The 22315-nt window shown below is 43.8% G+C and overlaps 1 protein-coding gene across 2 annotated transcripts in view; it reads right to left on the bottom strand.

The window, feature by feature from the left end:
* Positions 1–22315, bottom strand: part of LOC144754714 (uncharacterized) — a 520145-nt gene that overhangs the window by 457492 nt on the left and 40338 nt on the right. For both annotated transcript variants that reach the window (XM_078642863.1, XM_078642864.1), the window contains exon 2: positions 5866–6004. In XM_078642863.1, the coding sequence (XP_078498989.1) occupies positions 5866–5914 (49 nt within the window). In that variant the 5' untranslated portion in view covers positions 5915–6004. The remainder of the gene's footprint in view (positions 1–5865; positions 6005–22315) is intronic.

Here is a 22315-nt window from a genome sequence, read left to right as displayed (position 1 = left end):
TTATTAAACGTGCAAATGTTAAAATGCTGCTTATTTTTTGCAGAACGCTCACATTTATGTCAATATTGCACAGCTAGGCCTCACTATTATTTTATTGTTCTCTAATCCTCTATCCCTTCAAGAAAATAAATTTGTTTTGTAAAAGATGATTTAACGTTATAACTGAACTATACAACCTGACCTCTTTGTGAAATGCACTGTGTCCTGAAAATATTTCCCTTTTTCTTCATGCTATATGATTTCACTAAACTTAGATTGTTTCCCGTGCCACATATTCATAATGAGTATGCGTATTAATGAAAGAAAATACTTACTGTATCTTAAATTTCACAATCTAACCAGGACTTAACAGATTTAAATGTTTCATTTCAGAGTACATCTCACTGTTACATGATGAGACACTAAGCAGCTAGTTCTCATGAGAACCTTTGTTGATGTATCCTTTTGTAATAGCTGTATCCACATCTGAGTGACTTAATGATGACATGGAGGTTTTTGTGGAATCGAGGACGAAGACAGTGGACCATCGGTAGATCTTCCACCATTGGATGTTGATGACATATTCGCTGTTTTCTGCAACATGTTTTTTTATTTTATTTATTTGAGTTTATGTAGTGCTGGCTAGACCCGGATGTATCAAAGCACTTTACATGAGGTTCCACATTGTTACAAAGTTACATCAGTTACAAGTTACATCTGTTGCTAGAGACATTTAAGAAGCATAGAGGACGAGATAAATGGAACGTAGAGGGTAAAGGGGGTAAGGTAAAAGGGTAGGAGAGAGATACGGCAGAGAGACGAAGGAAAGTCTGCCCAAAGTCCGGCTGGGTAGGTCGCGGCCGAGGGGGAAGTCCACGGCCCATTTCCTCTATAGCTATTAAGGTAGCTCCACCGGGCATCGGTCAAAATGCAAGGTCTCAATGGTCGGTGGCAAGGTCACAGATTCTATGTCCTGATGGGTGAGCAGGATGGGGGATATACTAGTGGTCTGGTCAATGCCCAATTTTTGTCCAAGTGTAGTAGCTCACTGTGGTTAAGGACCACTGTGGAGGCCATCTTGGGGTCAGACAAGAGATACAGCCCCTGGTGTTCCATTCTGCCGGACCTCAGTCTGAGGTGGGCATCTGGATCTACCTTTTGCTCTCATAGCTGCAATGATTTCAGTGTTTATAGTGTCAGGAATTAGGCCTTGGTCAGCCATCGTAGAGTCAGGCACATTGTAGTTTCAGGGTTACCCCCCTGAGCTTGTTGCAATGGATTCCCTCTTTGAGCAGTTGAGGTTACATAGGCTCCACGTATCTTCTGTGTGTAAAGGTGCCCCTCCAATCACTTTTGCAACCCTTTGCAAGTCAAGGCGCACCCAGTGACCCTCGGTCCCCGCTCACCGTGATGAGGCGCTTCCGCTCTTCACTCATCGGTTCAGGGCACGTTCAGGAGCTTTCAGGCCCTTGGGTGCAGGCCTCCCGACTACGGCGTTGAATGTGCCCGCCACCTCCATCAATCACTCACTGTGTCCCTTGGGCACTCTCCACTGTTGCTGGAGGGAAAAACAGGAGTTTCTGTGGCTCACAGATCTTCCACTTCGCTCAGAGTCTCCGCTGCCACTCCAGCGCAGTGATGTCAGGTAGAGGACCCCTACCAGGCTCACCTCCAATGCAGTGTCTTGGCATCCCAGGGTTCTTCAGTGCTCCAACACCCTCCAGATGCCGCTGCGGGTCCTCCGCGTTGCCCCCGCAATGGCCCGCAATGTTTCGTGGCTTTTCTATTTAGTACATGTTCCTAGATAGAGAGTCAAGGCATTCTATGCACTCCTACCCTACCATGCACCTTAGCACTTCATTATGCTATCTCGAATTACCCAAAGCTATTGCTAACAGTGAATTCTTCGATTATCCTTGTTCTAAGTGAAGAGATTTTCTATCCCTATGTCAATCAAAGCTACTGCCATGTTTTTTTTCCATCTACCTGTGATATCGGTTGCTACTGCAGCTGTTTGGAGAACTCGGCTGAGTCTCCAGAACTACCCTTTATGGGGAGTTCTAACTTTTTAGCTATCTGATTCTGCTCCAGAATTTTCTTGCTCTTTTCCAAAATGGAACTCTTTACAGGTTCTCGTTAGGCTAGGACCTTTAGATTAGAATAGGGACAACATTTCTGAATGGAAAATGCTGTTATTTTCTATGCTTGTTCTAAGTAAACTTGTACTCGATCATTTCTGTAAATGGATCTATTGTGACTAATCTGAAAAAAAGAAGAAAAATACCGACTAATCTCTTAAAAAGAAACTAAACTTATGAAACTTCACCAAACCTCCCTTTATTGGCTGAAAATCAAATGCAAATAACGAAGGCTATTTTGTGGGTTGCTCCATTCTAATACGGTGGCAAAGATTCATTGAAAGGCGTGGACATTCCAGGTTCTCTGAGTACGTTTTAAAGTGACATTACAAGCCGAAATTGTTATACCATTTCCGCGCTTGCAAGTGTCCAGAAAGAATGACCTCCATCACACTATTCCTGGTTCAGAGGTTTTGCCAACTACGGGAAATCATGCAGTGGTGGACTGATCACTTCTTCCAGAAATCTGAATATTTTCCATTACGATCTATCTCTAAATCAGGTCCAAGAAAATACTCTGATTTCTGTAGGAAGAGCTAAATTCAGAGGAGGAATCCTCTCAAACAATGTTCTATTATTATGAAGGATTCCATAGGGAGGAGTATTTTCTGGATTTCATATTTGCAAGAGAAACTGTAGCATTTTTCCTTACAAATCAACTCTAAATCCGACCGATTGGGCCTCAGAGGTGAGCTATAAAGGAACAATCAACAACAAAAAATGGAGGTTCATCTGACTGTATCTGTGTTCCATCACCCTATTTGAAGGGCAGGGAATGCTACCTTCCTGATGGCGGATAAACCATTGACTTAGTCATCATGAAGGACATCAGGTAGTCATGACAACTCCACAAATGGTATTGAGGGACCACCTAATTTAGTTTGGCCAGTCAACCGCCATTTCCAGAAGCCTCAATCTGAAGCCGGACCGCAATATGAACTATAGAGGCATTGGAGAAAAAGCTGTTTAAATGTCTCTGACACCGTGGTAGAAACCATCCTCAAGCGAGGAACACTCACACTGTGGGGCTACATTTGCAGTCCTAACATTGTGGCAGCACTTCCAGAAAAGTAGCTATTGTATGTCTTTCAAGGAAATATTTAGCGAAGATTCCTTTTTACTACAGCAGCAGATGTTGCTTCAAGGATGAATTCCTGTTCACCTGTGCCAAACTCGAAATGCGCTACCAATGTTGTAGAGGTGTTTCCAACACCACAATGGAAAAAAGAGGGGCCCACTCTCAAACGCAGTATCACAGGTTTAGTCATTTGAATTGCTTTGCTGCATCCATTAAACTAGCCCAACTCACCCTGGCCTCCATCCCACGGATCCACAAGACCAGAAACTAGGAAAATCCTTCTCCTACCTCAATGCCAATACCTGGATCACTGTGCCCCTCCACCTCAGGCAATCTGCGTTGTTGACCCACTTCAGGACCTGAAGACCTGGCTCTTCGACTGAATCTCCATACCCAGATGGATCAGCAGACCCCACAGCGTCTTGAGACCCTCACAGGTGAGTAGCCGAGAAATACAACCCCCTGGTTGATTGATTGATTAATTGATGGTTGTTTATACACACATACTCAACATACAAACCTGTTTTCTGTAAATTCCTTTCTAGACAATTATAGTCTTACACAAACGCATGTTTGTGCTCATATTAATAAATGCAAACACATGTTGATGATGGACGGAGTGCTAAAACTTTTCAGACACTCACCCCCAGTCACAGATCTGGGTTGAATCCATCATCATGCTTTAGCTCACTTTGCCACACCTGTTTGGACCCAGCCTTATGCAAATGAGTCTTCAACCTGATCCTCATTAGAGCAGTCCAGCACGAACTGCCAGGCCAGGTCCTCCCTGGACCGGAAACAAGCATCCTTGGACAGGTTGCGGGGTAACACCCTTCATCAGCCAGGCTAGCTTGAATCCAGTGGCAAAGTGAGTAAGGGACCGACGTCTGGGCATACCCAGCCAACTTAAGGCAAACAAAGCAAACACAAGGTGATGATGGATGGAGTGCTGAATCTTTTCAGACGCTCACCTCCAGTCAAGGATGTGGGTTCAATCAATCATTAGTTCCTTGTGATTGCCATATAAATAAATGTCCAACTTTTCTTTCACTATAAACAGTCCCCCATAAAAATAAAAATTTAGGGCACAAGGATTCAGGTACAATTGAGATGCCCTGTTTGGAATGTGAGCATGGAGAGACATGTAATTCCTTATAATATGTGGAAAATACATTTCAAATCGTAGGGTTACAGTGTTACAGAACCAGCATATCATCAACTACTGTAGTATGTGCTTAAGGTTTGAAGATAAAAAGTAGGAGGGGAAAGCACAATGTATTCATGTCTTGCATAACAAAATAGCAATAATCGAAGATTCATTATTCATCAATTATAGTGAGGAAATGACACTGGTAGAGACTGAATATGTATAATTGAACATAAGCCCCCCATAGCACTTGTTATGCCAGATCCATTTTTAGCAATGGGGTTGGTTATCCTGGTACATGGCCCAAAGTTACCAAAGACCGCTCATGTATACACTGGAGATTTTGGCTGCTTCACTCAGCAGAACTCTCCAATGCAAACTTTGGGGGGGGGGGGGGGGGGGGGCGAGAATGATGAATTGTCTGGGGAACTGGACCCAGAATTGTCAAATTGCCCATTAACTTCTTATTACTCAAGTGATTCTCAGGGTTCAAAAATTGAATTCTCATTAGTTCTGCACCCACAGAGTTAATGGGACAACTCGTACCATTACCTTCGGCAGTAAAGTAATGAGGCAATGGGTGTGCACGTCCTTCCGCCTTGCCACTTTTCTGATCCTAATCGGCACACAGAAGTTGCAGGGCTGGTGCCAGCATCCTACCATGATCCGGGCTATGCTATTACCTGAGGGTTTTAGAAATAACCCCAATATAGCAGTACCACAATATCACCTGCGCACTCCAGATCAGGATGTATGTGGTAAATAACACTTCTAAGTGCATGTGAAACTAGCTTCATGGTGACCACATTGGAGCTAATGTCGGACTATCTATCTTAGACTCTACCACCGTCTCTTGACTGATCTGTGCAAATAATGAATTTCAGCCCTCAGTAGTCAGATGGGAAGTAGGTGAGCCCAATGTGAACACAGCTACCTGCTCACTCAAATCGTAGGTTGAAACCGTGCCAGATTAAAACCTGTTGAGGTCCCTAGGCAGGCAAAATTTCACCCCCCTCTCAAATTATCTCCTCATATGTTTTTAATTTTTACAAACCAACAATTTTAATAGATCAATTACATTACACGTACATAGTTTTGCACCTGACTTTCTTTTTTACAAACTGACAGCTGCCAGAAGAAGAGCTATTAAGAAACAAACTGCTATGTGAATCTGATGTCTCTGGTGTATGTACTTTAAGTTGTTAATCGGTACATTACATTAATACAATATTTTCTCTAAAGAGTCTTATATGTAAAGTTTTCGTCTCTGAGTTGATTCATTTTTTTTATCTTTTGGAAACAATTTAAGAAAGTTTGATTGGAATTTTCTTACAAGATCAAATCAATATTATTTTGATCCAGTGTCGCGTGCCCCTAAAAGGGGTGGGTCCCATAGGTCAGTGCCTACTTTGCCAATTTAGTAAACCGAACATGGGTCGAGTTAAAATTAAGCTGAGTTCACCATGAACCAAAAACGAGCATTTTGCAATGATCTTTAACTGGAACTTTGAAAGATCGCTTACCTTCCTCAACACGGGGTAGGCTAGATTGATCGATTGGGTATTCGGTCATCTTCAGCTCTTACACTAACGTCCTCCCGTCCTCCAATACCTATTGTCATCAACAGGAGACTTCCACTCCCTTTTTTCATATCAGCTCATCCTACAAAACACAATCACCGAAGATGGAGGCACAAATTAAGAAACAATACACATTTTGCAATTTTTCTTTACAATCTTTTGTTTTCATGATTTCTAAATATAATCAATAATGAGATTAATACAAAGGCAAAGAGTCAATGGAATATTTGACCTGGACCTTTTCTCCAAACAGTACAAAACAATAAACTTAAAATTGCCATTTAAGCACACATTTAACACGTTTTACAGATATAGTTGAGCCTGCAGCACGAGTGAGGGTTGGAACATGGGCGATTTCACCAGGTAATGCTTTGCAGTATGTTTATACTATTTGTTTTATCTACTTTAAGGATAACTGAGCTCAAAATTTGCTGAGGTGTTCAAGATAACAAAGCAATACCAAAGGGGATGATGGACGGAGTGTTGAACAATGCAAACACTCACCCCCAGTCAACTGATGTGGGTTTAATCCACCATCATTCTTTAGCTCACTCCGCCACCCCAGTTCAGACATGGCCATATGCAAATCAGTCTGACCCAGTGCCTCATGGGAACAGTCCAGCCCGAACTGCCAAGCCATGTCTTCCCTGGACCGGAAACAAGCATCCTGGGACCGGTTTTTGGCTAATCAGCCCTCATCAGGCAGGCTAGCTTGAACCCAGTGGCAAAGTGAGCAAGGGACCCATGTCTGGGCATACCCTGCCAACTTAGGGCGAACAAAGCAATACCAAAGGGGATGATGGATGGAGTGTTGAACAATGCAAGCACTCACCCCCAGTCAACTGATCTGGGTTTAATCCACCATCATTCTTTAGCTCACTCCGCCACCCCAGTTCCGACATGGCCATATGCAAATCAGTCTGACCCAGTGGCTCATGGGAACAGTCCAGCCCAAACTGCCAAGCCATGTCTTCCCTGGACCGGAAACAAGCATCCTGGGACCGGTTTCTGGCTAATCAGCTGTCATCAGCCAGGCTAGCTTGAATCCAGTGGCAGAGTGAGCAAGGGACCCACGTCTGAGCATACCCTGGCAACTTAGAGCGAACAAAGCAATACCAAAAGGGATGATGGATGGAGTGTTGAACAATGCAAGCACTCACCCCCAGTCAACTGATCTGGGTTTAATCCACCATCAATCTTTAGCTCACTCCGCCACCCCAGTTTAGACATAGCCATATGCAAATCAGTCTGACGCAGTGCCTCATGGGAACAGTCCAGGCCGAAATGCCAAGCCATGTCTTCCATGGACCGGAATGTATGACATTATTCTGCATTCTGTCCATCAACTGTTGTTTTTGCATTTGTCACCCTGAGTGGGACGGGTATGCTCAGACATGAGTTCCGTTCTCTCCATGTCAATGGAATCAAGCTATCCTGGCTGATGAGGGCTGAAAGCCCGAAACCGGTCCTAGGATGCTTGTTTCCAGTCCAGGGAGGACCTGGCTTGGCAGTTCAGGCTGGACTGTTCCCATGGGGCACAGGGTCAAGACTGATTTGCATATGGCTAGGTTCAAACTGGAATGGCATGGTGAGCAAAAAAACGATGGATTTAGGCCCAGATCTCTGTACTGGGTTGAATGTATGACATAGTTCTGCATTCTGTCCATCAAGTGTTGTTTTTGCATTTGAGGTGTTCGAGATGACAGACGTTGGCCAAACTCCTTCTGGAAAGAGGCACTTTTAACTAAAATTGCTACAGCACCAGAGCTCATGGCGGTCAGCTTCCTACCAAGCACATTTTCAAACAAGGGCACTCTGGCTTGAAATACAGTGACAGAGTAAGCACTGATCAAAACTACCCTAGGGTAATGTAGTCAAATGATGAAGTAGGCCCCTGGTGTGCTTACGTGGGGGGGGGGAGGGTGCTGTTGTCGACTTGAGCACCGTGCACTGGAGAGCATTATCAAGTGAGTGGGATATGGCCTTGTTGCGCTTGTGCTAATTGGCTGTGTCGAGTGGAAATGAGTGAGTAGGGTTGAGCAGTCTCTTGGTGGGATGGTGCAACCCTGTTTACAGTTTTTCTGGTTTGATTATCAATGGGGAAAGTCTCACTTTAGGGGTTAATATGGGGGGATATACTTCAAGTCATGGAACTGAAAAGACAGTATGTGCTCCAAAAACTCATGTAAACATGTCCTGGGTAGATCAGAGGTTAGGGAATCCAGAGGCAAACGAAATAAGAGAGCAAATATAAGGATCTATTAGTGCCAGCAGTAGATTAGCAATAAATATTGAATGTAGTACCTTTCTCCAAGCATCAAGATGTTACAAAGCAATCATCAAAAAAAGGCCATTGTTACATGCAGTGTTCTTGCAGAATAAGTTGGACACTTTTTGCACTAGTGTGTGGAATGCTACATGGACGCTTTTTACACTAATGTTTGGAATGCTACAGTAACCCATCTTCTACTCTTCCTGACCTTGAAATCCCTAAGCACTTCTGTTTGACTACATTCTCATTTTCAAAAACACACATTTAGTATTGCTTACATTTATTTTTTATACAAAGGCAAATCACTTTTAAGGCTAGAATAATAACAAAAATAGACACCACAATACTAATAATAATAATATAACGCTGCATCACTAGATACCACTAACCATTATCTATTTTATCAATATCAGAAAGAAAAAAGACTTAGTGGGGGATAGAAGAATTCACATTTGTGAGCCTCACTCTGCACACAATTTTCTCTACTGGGTGATCAACCCACTGTTCTATCTTAGAAGCTATAGGGAACGGGAAACTGTCAAACACAGTAAATGAAATATATGATGAATTTGCAAAAATGCACTCAGTAATATTCACCTTTGGAGTACATGTGTACATTATATGGGTTTGGAAAAACAGTTGTCTGAATTATACTTTACTGAGTAACACAGAAGGGTGGCACTAAATATGGACTATTATGTTAAGTTTTAAAGGTATCACCACCACAGGCAACATCCTGCTAAGTGTATTCAACGCGATACAATACACAGTCAAATACAGAACGCAGCACAACACAAAAATAGAGGGTATAAAAAGATTCTGAAGGGGTGTTTTCTTAAAGTTGAAAGAATAAATGATTACAAGTTTCAACGGTGTAATACAGAACGCAGCACAACACAAAAATAGAGGGTATAGAAAGATTCTAATGGGGTCTTTTCCTAAAGTTGAAAGAATAAATGATTACAAGTTTCAGCGGTGTAGTAATAATAGCACGAAATTTGCTGTGGTAAGGGTGCCTAATTGCTTGAGGGGCCCGCTGCACCCTAATTATGGCTTTATTTCACCACTTGAAAAAGCAGGGCAGCATCCAGTAGCAGCTCCTCCAAAAAGGCAGAGGTGCGTCGCCCCACTTCTTTATGCAGTGCAAAAAAAGGGAAAATTACTTGAGCATTATCATTTAATTTTTTCTCGCTGAGACGTCTTTGTGGGGCAAGGCTGCTCTCAGAGTAAGGGGAGGAGTTGTTTGCACTCCCTATTCAAGCATGAGTGATTGGCCGTCCCTCTCTGACCAGCCTAACAGTCATGCACTCAGAGCATGTTCTCCATGCAGGCTGCATTACTGCCTCCATGGAGAACATGTCCAGACCTCGGCGGAGCACTGTGTCACGTCTATCAGACCAATCACAACACTGCATTGCAACGTTGTGATACGCTGTGGGTGCGTGGGAGCCCTGGTGCTTCCTGCTTCCCCCCCCCAAGAAGCTAGGAAGAGGAAGCAAGAGAAGTGGCGGTGGCTGGCCTCCCAGTCCCTCCCAACCCGCCCACTGCTGCTTCCAGGTGCAGCCGCCACTGGCAGCATCTTCTTTGCTTGCATTAGGCCTGGGTATCTTTGCTACACTTTTGAAAAAACTCCTCAATGCCTAACAGCACATGATATTTCATAAGACATTTTTGCTATTTGTAAGAACTTTAAGTAAAAGATGTTTCTATTATCATATTTAAAGGCACTATATTTACCAACCTATATTTACCAACCTCAGCCGGATAGAACTCTGAACTGGCGGTGTTCGAATTAAAAGTCATTGCCAGCAAATCTCAGCAGATACCAGCTGTATTAATGAATCACTGAGCAAGTTACCAGGCTTGATAGCATGCAGATTTGTAACCATATTTTAAAAGTAAAACCATATACCATAATGATAAATTTCAGGTATTCAAGTGGCTGTTTTTTCTGGTATTGTCTAATGTCAGCTTTTAGCTGTCTGTTGTCGAAAACCTACTGTGTACAATACCAATACTTAGAGGGGGGTTTGTGAAAGTCATTTTTTGACTTTCTTGTGAACCTCATTTGCTTGCCTCTTATTCAATAGCTTTCCTACTTCATGTGGTTGTCTCTCCCCTAGAGCATAGCTTATCTGCCAACCTTTTAATTGGATTGCAAATATTTGCGAATTCTTAAATTGCGAGGGCCTTCACCCTTCATGCATTCCAAAAGCAGATTTTGCGATCGCAAACGGCCGATTTTTGCGATTCGCACCATTTGCGATCGCAAAATCCTTTGATGCATGTGCCTGTATGTCTTGTTCCTCAGCTCTTTCTATGCAATCCTTTAAGTCTGACGAATGGGAAGTGTGTACCAAGCATCTGCCATGATGAATGGAAGATTTATGGTGTCATGGACCTAAACTAGCGGGAGTTCCTTGTTACTGGCCCACCCAGGCTGTGGTAGGCCTATTGAGAGCACTTTGTAAGTTAGTAGCTATGTGGTTGTACCAAGAGTTTGGCTAGCCTGAGGTTCCACAAAAAGATTGATAAATGCTGATGTGATAGTGAGAGAAAAGAAGAGCGAACAGGAGATCAGGACAGAGACCTGCAAATCTGAGGGATCACACCTGGCCCTGACACTCAGCACAATACATAAAATGAATCACAGTAGCGTAGCAACTAAAATTACCTATAAACACACCACTCCCTGTATAATACAAACAAACAACACCCATTAATTATAACAACTATTTGATGGAAAAGCCGGTTAGGTGAACTACACGCAATGTAAACTTAAGCCATAATAAAATATATTCAATTTGTACGTAGGCTAAACTATGTACGTTTGTACATGAGGAAACTGGAGACAGTTAGTAGCATGCAGTTCATCAGAATTGTCCTGAAACTCCCAGCATCCACAGTGGACCCTGGAAGTGAATCCTGAGACCATGACATGGTTGTTGTTTGGCTGTGGGTGGTTTTACAGGTAACAGTAGTATGTATGTTGAGGTAGATGCCCAGACAACAAATGTTAAATGAAATCTACTGTTAAGGTGCATCTAAACTTGACCCCCCCCTCCAAGAATGAAGCATGCTGGTACCGTACTCTCAGCTGAATGCCCATACTGGCACACCACATCACATCTTGAGGGCACTGATGTGATCTTGAAGACACTACAAACCTGCTTAAGTGATGGTAACTAGACTGTCCTAGGGGATGGGTCATGCATTGCTGGAGATAAAATACAGTTTTGGGGTCCCAGAGATAGTAGCGGCTCCTCCTATATGGCAGAGGAGCGCCGCCCGAACACCGCCAGCAGCCAAAAGATGAAAAATAAAATGATAATAAACCTTTGTTTATTATCAGTTTATTTTTGCCCTCGGAGCTGAGGCTTGGGGGCAGAGCCAGGGGGATGACAGGCCCTAGGGGGAGTGTTTTGCACTGTTATCAGTGCGCATGACGGTTTGGCCAGGTCAGGACAGCAGGTAAGTGTTTTCTTGGTTTTATTTGTATCGTCATCCGTCTGCCTCTACTCCGCTGCACCACTCTATCGAGACACCGGCTACTACTGCCCGGAGACCAGTTAACTCGTCCAGTAACCTCTGGAGGTACAGGGAGCTTGTACCGTTCTAAGAACAACAGTCCCACAACATTCCAGATTCGCGTTTTCAAACTGTAAAGGGTGCTCCAGAGGAGGCTTTACTATTGAGGGTCAGTCTGTGGGTTTGCAAACAGATGATTTCTTTTTCACTGCTTTTATTATTTCTCTCTTTGCACCTAAATATTGTGTCAAAAACTGTAATTCTACTAAGTAAATAACAGGTAGATTCATCAAGCCAAAATCGGCTCGCAAAGGGCCAGATTCTGAGAATCTGGCCCTTTGCGAGCGCTATTTTTGCATTTGGGATGAATCAACCCAAATGCAAAAATTGCAATTATAGAAATCGCTAAATTGCGAAGAATTCCATTTAAGGAATCTCAATTAGAGATTCCTTAAACGCAATTCATGAACCTTTTTAAAATTGCGATTTCGCAATATGGGGCCGCTATTTACCGCGAAGTCTAACTACGTGGTAAGTAGCGAAAACTTCGAAAAATGCACTTTAGTGCATTTTTCTAAGTTGTATGTTACACACACACATGTCCTTTGGACATGTGTGTGCGCAACACCAGTGTACATTACCATTTCAGGGGTGCTACAGGGTGTCCTTTGGACACCCTGGCACCCTTGAAATCTCTTCCTTGAGGCCCATAGGAATGAATGGAAAAGCCATTCCTTATTTGCGTTAGCAATTAGCGAATCGCAAATAAGGAAGCAGTAGAAATCGCAAAAAATATTGCGATTTCTACATGCATCCCGTTTTGCGAGTCTTTAATAGCGATTCCTTAATAATCGCTATTAAGGACTCACAAAAGAGGACTTTGATGAATCTGGGGGTAAATCTCATATCTAGCATGGGGGGGGGGTATTCACAGTCAAAACAGTCAGATATGCCAATATTCTTTAATGGGAAGCAGTACTGTATACAATCTTGATAACTACGCCTGTTATTATGCTCCTTAATCTCCTCTTAAACAAGAACTCTTGAGGCACTGTACATAAAAAAGTTCCAAAATCCCACATTATATTATCTGCTACACAAATGTTATTCTTAGATTGTCCCTCCATGACACTAATAGACCTAATGTAGATTAATTTATGTTGGGGCGGTGGGATGACTTTGTATGCGGGGTAATGGAGGGAGATAAAAACAATGGATTACAATTATGAAATGTGGAATGCCATATGATCAAATGTTTCGTAAATAATTTAAGAATGTGTCATTCTGGAATGGAATTGGCAGCTTTGTTTTATGTAGAGTGCTCAGAGAGTTGTTGTTTAAGGAGAGAATATAATAAGGGATTTATATATGGAGAAATCTAGGGAACAGATGTATAAAGGACTATTTCCCATTAAAGGACTATTGGCCTAGCTGACTGTTTTGTTTTACCTGAATATTGTGTCACTCATGTCAAGTTGCTTAGGGCCATGATTGGGAGGTCCGCGTTATCTTTCCCCGTAACTTAACCCCACACCCCCAACCCGAATTGTAACTGAAAACCTAGCCTTTCATCTGCTAATAAACAGGAACTAATAACAGGCCAAAGAGACGTTTTAAGGCATGTGGAAAGTGGGAAATTGCCCAGGGCCTCCACCATCCAAGTGGCCGTGGGAAAGTGAACGTTCTCTCTCACTCCCCTCTGTCTATTTCGCCATTTTAACCTTTAACATATTAACATTCCGTATTGTTTGACATCATGGTGTTTGCATTAGCAGAAAATGGTAAATAAAATGCAAATGTATTGTAAACTGAGGCCCTTAAAGTATGTCTTGTCATGAGACTCCATAATCCTCAAGTCTGTCACTGGGCCTAAACACATACTAAAGCGTGCAAACCCTAAAAGAAACTGGCTGTTAGAGCATAAATAGCCACATCAGTTAACGGGGAGCTAATGTGGCCTAACAACTAGCACTGCCAACATGGGAATTGGAGAAATTAGGTTTGAATCCCAGTCTCCACTACACGTCCCATGACTCAGGGCATATCACTTAACCTCCCCGTGTGTAAAAAAGTGTAATGTTTTGCTCTCACGTGAAACGTCTGGTCCTCAAATAAGGCACTATGATGTTCTTCGACAATGTTTGCACTGTGTAACTCTGCAAAATTAAAAATACAGGCTTGCAAGCAACAGCAGGGAGCTAACTATCCAAAAATCCCTTTCTCCCACCCCAAGTATTGTTTCTGGCTTTAGACCTCTTAGGGCTCCATCACCCACCCTTTTCATCTTAAATGAGGATAAATATTGGCATGCTTGACCAAAAACAACTGCAGGGAAATGTTATACAAGGCTGGACTGGCTATATGAGGCACAGAGGCAACCCCCAGTAGGCCGAGGATAAGCAGGGTGTTTTTAGGGGTGGATGGACACAGGAACCATCAGCTATCCAGCCTGCCAAACAGACTTTGGAGAAGGTTGGGCTCACTCGCAATACTCACTGATAATAAATTTCTTTATTTAGATATATAAAACATATCTTTAAAAGAGTCCTCGAGCACATTAACACAATTTTATGGATTAAAAGAGATTAAGAAAAAAGGAAATGTAAAAGACAGAGTAAAATTTGGCCTTCTTTTCAGTGGTTACTGCAGCGTGTCAAATTAGAAATTAGCACTCCCGCACTATGCAGGTGTGGTTAAAGTACATGTTTTTCTGCACAGTTGTCCAATTTTTCTAAGAGACTATACACTTGCTGAATAAATTTGGCCAATTTTATATTTAAAACAGTGTTCTCTGGGGACAGAGCGGCAATAGTGGCATGTCTACAAGTCCGAACTCCCAGCCTAATCCATTCTGGCCTGAGAAGCCGTCTACGTTGGAGAGTAAAAAAAGGGCATGTACAGAGCATGTGCAAAAAAGTTTCATTTGCTGACCTACACGCTCTGCACGTTTGATCATCCCTTTTTCGACGCCATGCAGGAAGGTTTTGAAGGAAGCGCCAGTCTCCCAGTCTTAGGGCGATCAGACATCGCTTTGACAGATATGAAAAAGTAGTCGAAAGGTAGTTAGCCGGGGATAATCGTTTGTAGGAGTTGACTACTGCCCATGCATGGCTACGTTTCACAAGGAGAGCTTTGTCCGTAATCAGAGATTTGAGTCTTGTAGCTTTTTTGATTGTAGTTTTGAAAGCAGTCTGACTTGGATTAAGGGCCCAGAGGTCCGCAGCAGACATTTGTTGGGTGTAGTCATTTAAAAGGCGACCATATGACCCCCCCGGATTGCTCACACTGATTTCGTTCCAAACCAAGAGTTCCAGGGTGCCATCTTCTGCCTGTCTTAGTTTGTGAATCAGGTTAAGGTATGAGCCAACGTAAGAGAATTCGTAGTTGATTAAGCCCAACTCTAGTCTGACCTGGGCTGGCGAGGAGGAACTCGGCAGATGAAGCAGTTTCTTGTAGAGTTTGATTGTCAGTTTGTTTAAGGAATTGTTCATTTTACCCTTAAATATCTCAATGCCATACGAAAGTGTGGGCCCGATCTTTGCTCTAAGCACATCCAGTAAGGGCAAGAGCGTGGGGCCTGAAAGTCTCCTCGATAGCTTAGCCAGGGATACCCTTAGCGCAGTGGCCTTGGCTGCAATCACAGTGCTCTGCTTGGTGAAACTGCCCCTGGAGTCCAAGTGGACCCCTAAGTACTTGTACGACTGGCCAGTTGAGATGCTTTCTTTATTAATTGTCCAGCCTCCACCACTGTAACGTTTTTTGCCGAACGGAACAACCATCGTTTTTTTCATGTTAATTTCTAACTGGTTGTTGACCGTATAATGCATTAGGGCATCAAGGAGTCTCTGGAGCCCCACTCTAGTGAGGCTGAACAGTTCCAGGTCATCGGCATATAAGAGATTACTTAATGCCGTGCCTCCTACTTTTGGTGGATGGCTAATTACTTTCTCCAACGTACTTGATAGATCAGCAATAAATAGATTGAAAAGAAGGGGGGCCAACACGCATCCCTGTTTGACACCACGAAAGGTCCTGATTTTACGGGAGACATGTGCGCCAGCCCCTAACTTCACTCGCACCCATGTGTTGGAGTACAGCATGATGATGGGATTCAGGATGTTGTCCGGGATTCCCCACTCCCTCAGTTTTTGCCACAGAGCAGCCCTAGGCACCCTGTCAAATGCTGCTTTGAAATCGACAAAGCAGCAGAAAATCAACTTGGAGTTTGTAAGTGCTTTGTCAATGATGGTAGAGATTGCCAATAAGTTTGTCATCGTCCCTGAATTGGCGGTGAACCCTGTCTGATTCAGGGGAATCAGATTTTTGTCCTTTACCCATTTCCTGAGATCCTCCAAAATGAGGCCTGCAAAGTGCTTTGCCTCTATGTCCAGCAAGGCAATTAATCTATAGTTGTTCGGGTTGCCTCGTGGTCCAGCTTTATAAATGGGGTGGATAATGGCACCTCTCCAAGAATCAGGAATGGTTTGATAGTGCAGGAAGTAATTAAAGAGATTCGATAGCACCTTAGACCAAAAGGAGACGTCGGACTTAAATAGCTTTTGGGGCAGGCCATTGGGGCCTGGTGCTCCGTCTTGTCTCCCTTTCGTCAGTGTGTTGACAACTCTATCTTCAGACATTTCCTCAGATGAGGTAAGCCCCTGCGTGTGATCGGGTGGGGGGTTCGATGTTTTACCCGCGCCAGTATCAGAAGCCCATATTGGTTCAGGGCAGTCGTGGTATTCTTGTGCCTGGAAATGCTCTGTCAGATACGTGATCCAGTCTGCTTCCTGGATGTTCGCAGATCCAGAGGATGTTGTGTTTCGGTCGATGCTGTTGACAAGAGACCAAAATATCTTGGAATTCTGTTGTTTAATTTCCCATACCAGTTTGACCCAGAATTGAGTTTCCTGGGCCTTTTTCTCTTGGGTGACAGCCCTCCTAAATGCCTTTTGGGCGTGATGGTATGTATCGAGGAAACTGCTGTTCTGTGGAAATTTTAAGAACAGCCTCAATGCGTTATTTCTCGTTCGTTTTAGTGTTTTTATCATGGGGAGGGCTGTTGCTCCTACTGGTGGTGTCCGATTTGGGCCCTGCCTTGTCGCTGGATAAGTTCTGATCAGATGTGCACATAGCTGCGACCATATTGCTGTTGGGGAAACCGTTTGATCTGCGAGACCCCTGATGAATTCCTTGCTTGTATTTAAGATGCACTGACAGTTAGACTCACTCCATTTCAGACATTTTAAGTTGTCGGAGTGTATTCCTTTGTATGTAGATGGAGCCTTTTTGTGAAGAGCTAAATTTATGGCAAAGGAAATGACCAGTGGCCTGTGGTCGCTTTCAGGCCTTGGCAGGACGGAGAAGTCGGCCAGATTGAACAGGAATTCCGAATTGCAAATGGTAAAGTCCAGGTAGGATTTTACTCTTCCGTTTGACCACGTCCAGTTTGGAGGGGAGTCATTTGCTGATCTTCCGTTCACCACTAGGTACCCTGCGTTGTAAAGTCTTGTCACAGTGACCTCGCCTAATGCATTGAAGGCTTGCGCAGGGGGTTTAGATTGGGGGACCGCCTCAATGATGCTGGTCATGTTGGGACCTTCTAATTCTGCTGTATTCCCCAGGAAAAGGTTGGTGTTAAAGTCCCCTGTGATAATGCGGTCCGAGTTGGGATATACTGTGGCTATATCTTCCATTGTATCGCAGAATCTGGCCAGATGGTCTTTCTTTGTGCGAGTGTTAGGGTTAATGTACACGTTAATAAGTAAAATCGGTCGTTGTCTGCTCCGTAAGTTAATTTTCACCCCCAGTAGCCAGTCTTCTTTCAAGTGAAGTTGACTGAATTCGCCATTTAGGTTGTTAGATATGTATGTGGACAGCCCGCCTTTAGGGTGGCCAAAGCGGCTGTCCCTTGTTGCCTGTTTCCGATATTCAATAAATCCTTCAATGGGGCGGTCCTCTAATTCCCAAGTTTCCTGCAGGGCAATTGCCACATATTCCCCCAGGAAAGACATAGTGTCTTCGTTTGAGGTTTTATGATGTAGGCCGCAGATATTCCATGAGCATAGTGAAAAGGGTGGCTCCCTCTTACTGCTGATTGCACTGTGCTGTTGTGCCCCTGGCAACGGGAGTGGTTTTAATAGATTCTGTATTTTTGCTGGTGAGCCTGGCGCAAATGTTCAATTCCTGCTGTTTGTGGCCAATACTGCTGGCAGCCACCTCCAGGCATGGTCTGGTTCTTTGTTTCTCACCGTTATTTCAGGGAATTTGGGGAATGCCCTGAGGCATTTTTTAGAACAGAGAACGGCCTCCCATGCTCTTTGTTTTTGATGGAGGCCGGCTTGGTAGGTGTAGTTGCACCAGATAGCAGCGTGATTGGATATCCTGGTGTTGAGTAAGGGTGCACTCTGATCCCCCAGTTCCGCAGAGTAGCCTTATGTTCAAGAAAGGCTCCTGCCCAGCCTGCCTGTGTGAAAGTTACAACGGTGACCTCAGAGGGTTGGTTTCCTCGTGGGGGAAGGAATTCAATGGTTTTGATGTTGTTTGTGACCAGACCCTCTAGCCCTGGTATGCCTTCCGCTAATTTCAGCAGATTTGATCTATTGAGAATATCGTGCCGCCCCTTAGATTTGTACTCGGGCGCTAATAAAATCTGATGACATGATTGATTGTCATTTCGCTGCTCTGGAGCAGTTGTAGGTTCGAGGGTTGGTTTTTCGATTGTTACATCAGATCTGTTTTTAAATGGCTTTTGTGATGCCCGTTTTGGTTGTGGGGTGTGGCTGATCATGGCAACTATGTCATTGCAAATGGTTTTGGTGAAACTCAATTTTGTTGCTGAGTTTTCGTTCCCGGGAGGGGGAGATCCGTTAGCTGTCGGGATTTTCCTGCCGCTGTCTCTTGCCCAGTATAGCTTGACCTAGCTGGACTCACCATTATGTTTGTTGCAGGATTACTTCCCTCTGCTTTGATTGCCGAGGCAATTGTTAAAGATCTTAGACTCTGAGAGTTCCTCTCCAGTTCTTGAGTGTGCGAGACCATAGTTGGGCCGTTCGAGGTTATTGTTGGGTTTACCTTTGGGTCCGCTGTGCTAGATTCTGTGGAGGATTTTTTGTTTTCGGCTATCGAAAAGATCGGGAAAAGATTCTGATGGGTCAAGTTGGAATTAGCCCTGAGTTTGTTTCTTGCTTTGCGTTGACGTTTACGTTCTCTTTTGGTACAATGAGGAATAGGCCCGAGAGAGGTCGAGGCTGATGGGGCAGGTGATGAAGCAAGGCTGTTAGATCGACCGTCCACAGATTTGGCATGCTGGTCTGTGGGCCCGGTTGGAGATGAGAGCGTGCAGTTTTCGACCATCGAGGTCGGCTTTATAGGCGCACTGTGAAGGTGACCATTCATCGATTGAAGGGGGTTAAATGATCCTGTGATTCCTGCTTCTTCTTCCTTTGTCGCTATACTTTTGTTTCCACAGTCCTCCCGTGGTTTGTCCTGTTCTTGGTGTTTGGTGGGTTGCAGTTTGACTGGCACGTGTCCTCCTCTCAGCTGCTTTACTTCCCTGATGACAGTGGAGAGGCAATCTGGGAGCAGGGAGAGAGAGTCAATGATTGGAGAGCAGCAGCATGTTGGCTGAACAAAATTCGCAGATGCTTGTGCCCTTAGAATTAACGAGTTCAGTTGGTCTAATTTGCTGTCGATCCCTGATGTGAAGAGTGCCAGGGTGTTTAATAAATCGACTTGCACCTCTAGTTTAACTGAATGATAATTAAGTGCAGTCACGGTTTGTTGGAGGGTCTGCAGTAGTTGAGGCCAAACACCGGTCTTAGTGTCCTCTTCTACGTTGGATTTGCCTTCCTGGGTGATGCCTGGGCTTGGGGATTCTGAGGAAATCTTAAGGAGAAGGGACAGATCCGAGATGGACTGTTCATTTGCTGCCGTCTGCACTGATTGACTATGACATGGAGACCTTATGAGGCCAGAGGCCGGAAATAGCTTGGATGAAGGGCTTGAGTCTGTTGGTGCTGTTAATATTTTTGTTGTTGGCGAAGTAAGCGCATCTAAAGAGGAGTGACTGCCGTTGCATTGTACTGGGCCAACTTGTCCGTGGATTTCAGCCGTCGTTGTTAGCTGTGGACGGGTGTAGGAGTTGTGGCAGCAAGGGGGAGGCCTCAGTTAAACCCATAATATCTTCCGGCTGCGATTGCGGTGGGGGGACTGCCCCGTTGTCGTCTGCCAGAGGGGTGAGAGGTTTCTCTGATTGTGGAGTAACGTTTTGGGAGTTTTCCATGTTGTGGTTGGTGCAGGTAGACCCAAAAGAGTAAACCCCTGGCGGCTCTTTTGTTGGGATTGTGTTAAACACCCAGTTTTGCGGTGGTACTTTAAGGTCAAACCCTAAATAGCCAGAAGTTGAGAGAGTTGTTGCTTCCAAGGTTTGCGGGTGTTGTTCTAATAGTTGTATTAGTTCTGTTGGTTCTGTTGTTTTTGATGGAGACTTTCTAAAGTAGTCCCGTAAAGTTAGGCTCTTAGGTTTTTGGGGTTTTGATGTGTGCTTAACGAGGACCTGAACCCCGGCTGCGTCTAGTTGCCTGGACTTCCTTCGTTTGGGTGCAGTATACTTTCTTTCTTTGCCAGATCTCATTGCTCCAATATGGGCTTGATGAAGCGGAGATATTGGGCCCAGGTTTTCCGTAGTGCTTAGTCCTTTGTGGCTCCAAACGGCTGGGGTCAGAAGACGACCGGCAAGTTCAGCAATCAGGTGAAAGCTGCCCTTTCCCCTTCCTTGAAGCTCTTTCTTGTCCGTATCCGTGCCCGAGTGGGGACTTTGGAGAAGGTTGGGCTCACTCGCAATACTCACTGCATTTAGCTACTTGGTCCATCACTGTTTTTATAGTGCTGAATTTTTTCAAAGCTTTGAAATCTCACTCTTTTGTAGTAGGAAAGACCTACTGAGATTTAATTCTAGGTGTACTGCAAAAGAGATATGAAAGCAGGCACAGGAATACTTATATTTCTATGTTTAAATCTTTACTTGATTACTGAAATCGGTCAGAGTGACTTGTAATAACAATTAAATAATTAAAGATGTGTAAGCCGATGCTGATCAGCCTGCTGATCCGCAGCATGCGGATAAATTGGTCAGGTGAGTTCCAGCACCAGTTGAATGTGGCCTATGTAGTGCAGAATGTACCCTAAACCATGTGAATAACTTGCCACCTGACCTCTAGCCAGGTGCTTTGGTGTGAGTTTTCTGTTCATGTAGCTCAAATTTTGCTCTTCAATTGTAGGGGTGCATCATAATCATGAGCAGTCCACACCTGCATATAATCCTTTGTCGTATTAACTTGGGACAGTAGAACGTGAACTGTAATAAAGTGAAAGGTGAGGTGTTAGGGATGTTTTTAATGTAACTTAAAAAAATTAATGCTGAGACTAGATGCTTTTAGTTGAGAATATTATCGTGTAAAATTCGTACCTGCTGCTAATAATTATTTACACATTTGATGTGCTTATGTTACATGTTAATTAGAAGTGTTGTGAAGCCTGTGAGCTATTCTCTTATATTGGCCGATTTCTGTAGGCCTGAAATGCATTTTCCCTGGGAGCTCTCGCATTAGATTTAATTGTTGAATTTCATGTGCATGTTGGATTTGTTCTTCCTCATGTTTCTGCTGCGGGTGGAAAATTCATTATGTGTGAGCTAGAATACTGTCTTTGTTTTAGGAGTGAGGTTTTGGGAGAAGAGGATACATTGAGCATTGATACTGATAATGGAGAACTGTTGTACTTTCTCATCAGAGCAAGATAGGGGAATCAAGGCCATCTAGCCATGGCCTGGGAGCATCGGTGCCTAATGGAAAATCACCCGTGAGGAGGTGGCTTGACTGGATGGTGTGATGCTGCAATGCATCTTGGGATACTACCTGTGGCATTGATGTACAGAAGTTATGGAAAGTGTCCAGGGACTTCTGCCTTGAGAGAGAGAGCATCTTAGAACAAGCTCTGCAGCTTTACGCTACTTGACCCATCTGATATGAAGAGACTTCTTAGGAAGACTTCACACGCTGACACCTTAATGGACCTTGCCTTGAGAAATGCTATGTAGGGAGGTCACGCTAGTGATAGTAGAGGGGCTGATTAATTTTTTATACCCACAAACTTTCAATGAAGGGGAATCTGGATGTTTGCTCAGTCATCTTTTGTATCTTGATTCTCAAACTAATCATTCTGTGCATGTTGCACAGCCTTACCTTCATACATAGATTTGGCTTTGTATTAGTTCCAATGTGTTTCTACACCCTCACCTTGAGGTGCATGTATGTTCAGTTATTCTTGGCTTTGTAGTAAACTAACTAAACTTAATTGGGAGTCTGTGATTTTTAGGAGTCATGCAAATTGGAACTGAAATCATTTATTGGCTTATGATTTCTCTCCCCTCCATGCTTTCATGCTGATAAAAAGAGTAATCGAACCAACGTTCCACAGCAGATCTAAACCATGGATCTCAGCTCCTTCACTGTAATTGCAAACATTTAAAACATCAACCACATGAGCATACCCACAAGCAAGAGCTACTGGCTTTGTCAAAATTGGACACTGTTA

This window comes from Lissotriton helveticus, chromosome 5_1 (assembly GCF_964261635.1).
Source record: "Lissotriton helveticus chromosome 5_1, aLisHel1.1, whole genome shotgun sequence".
Lineage (NCBI taxonomy): Eukaryota > Metazoa > Chordata > Amphibia > Caudata > Salamandridae > Lissotriton > Lissotriton helveticus.
The sequence above is the reverse complement of the archived record's forward strand: the minus strand, read 5'-3'. Positions and strand labels throughout refer to the sequence as shown.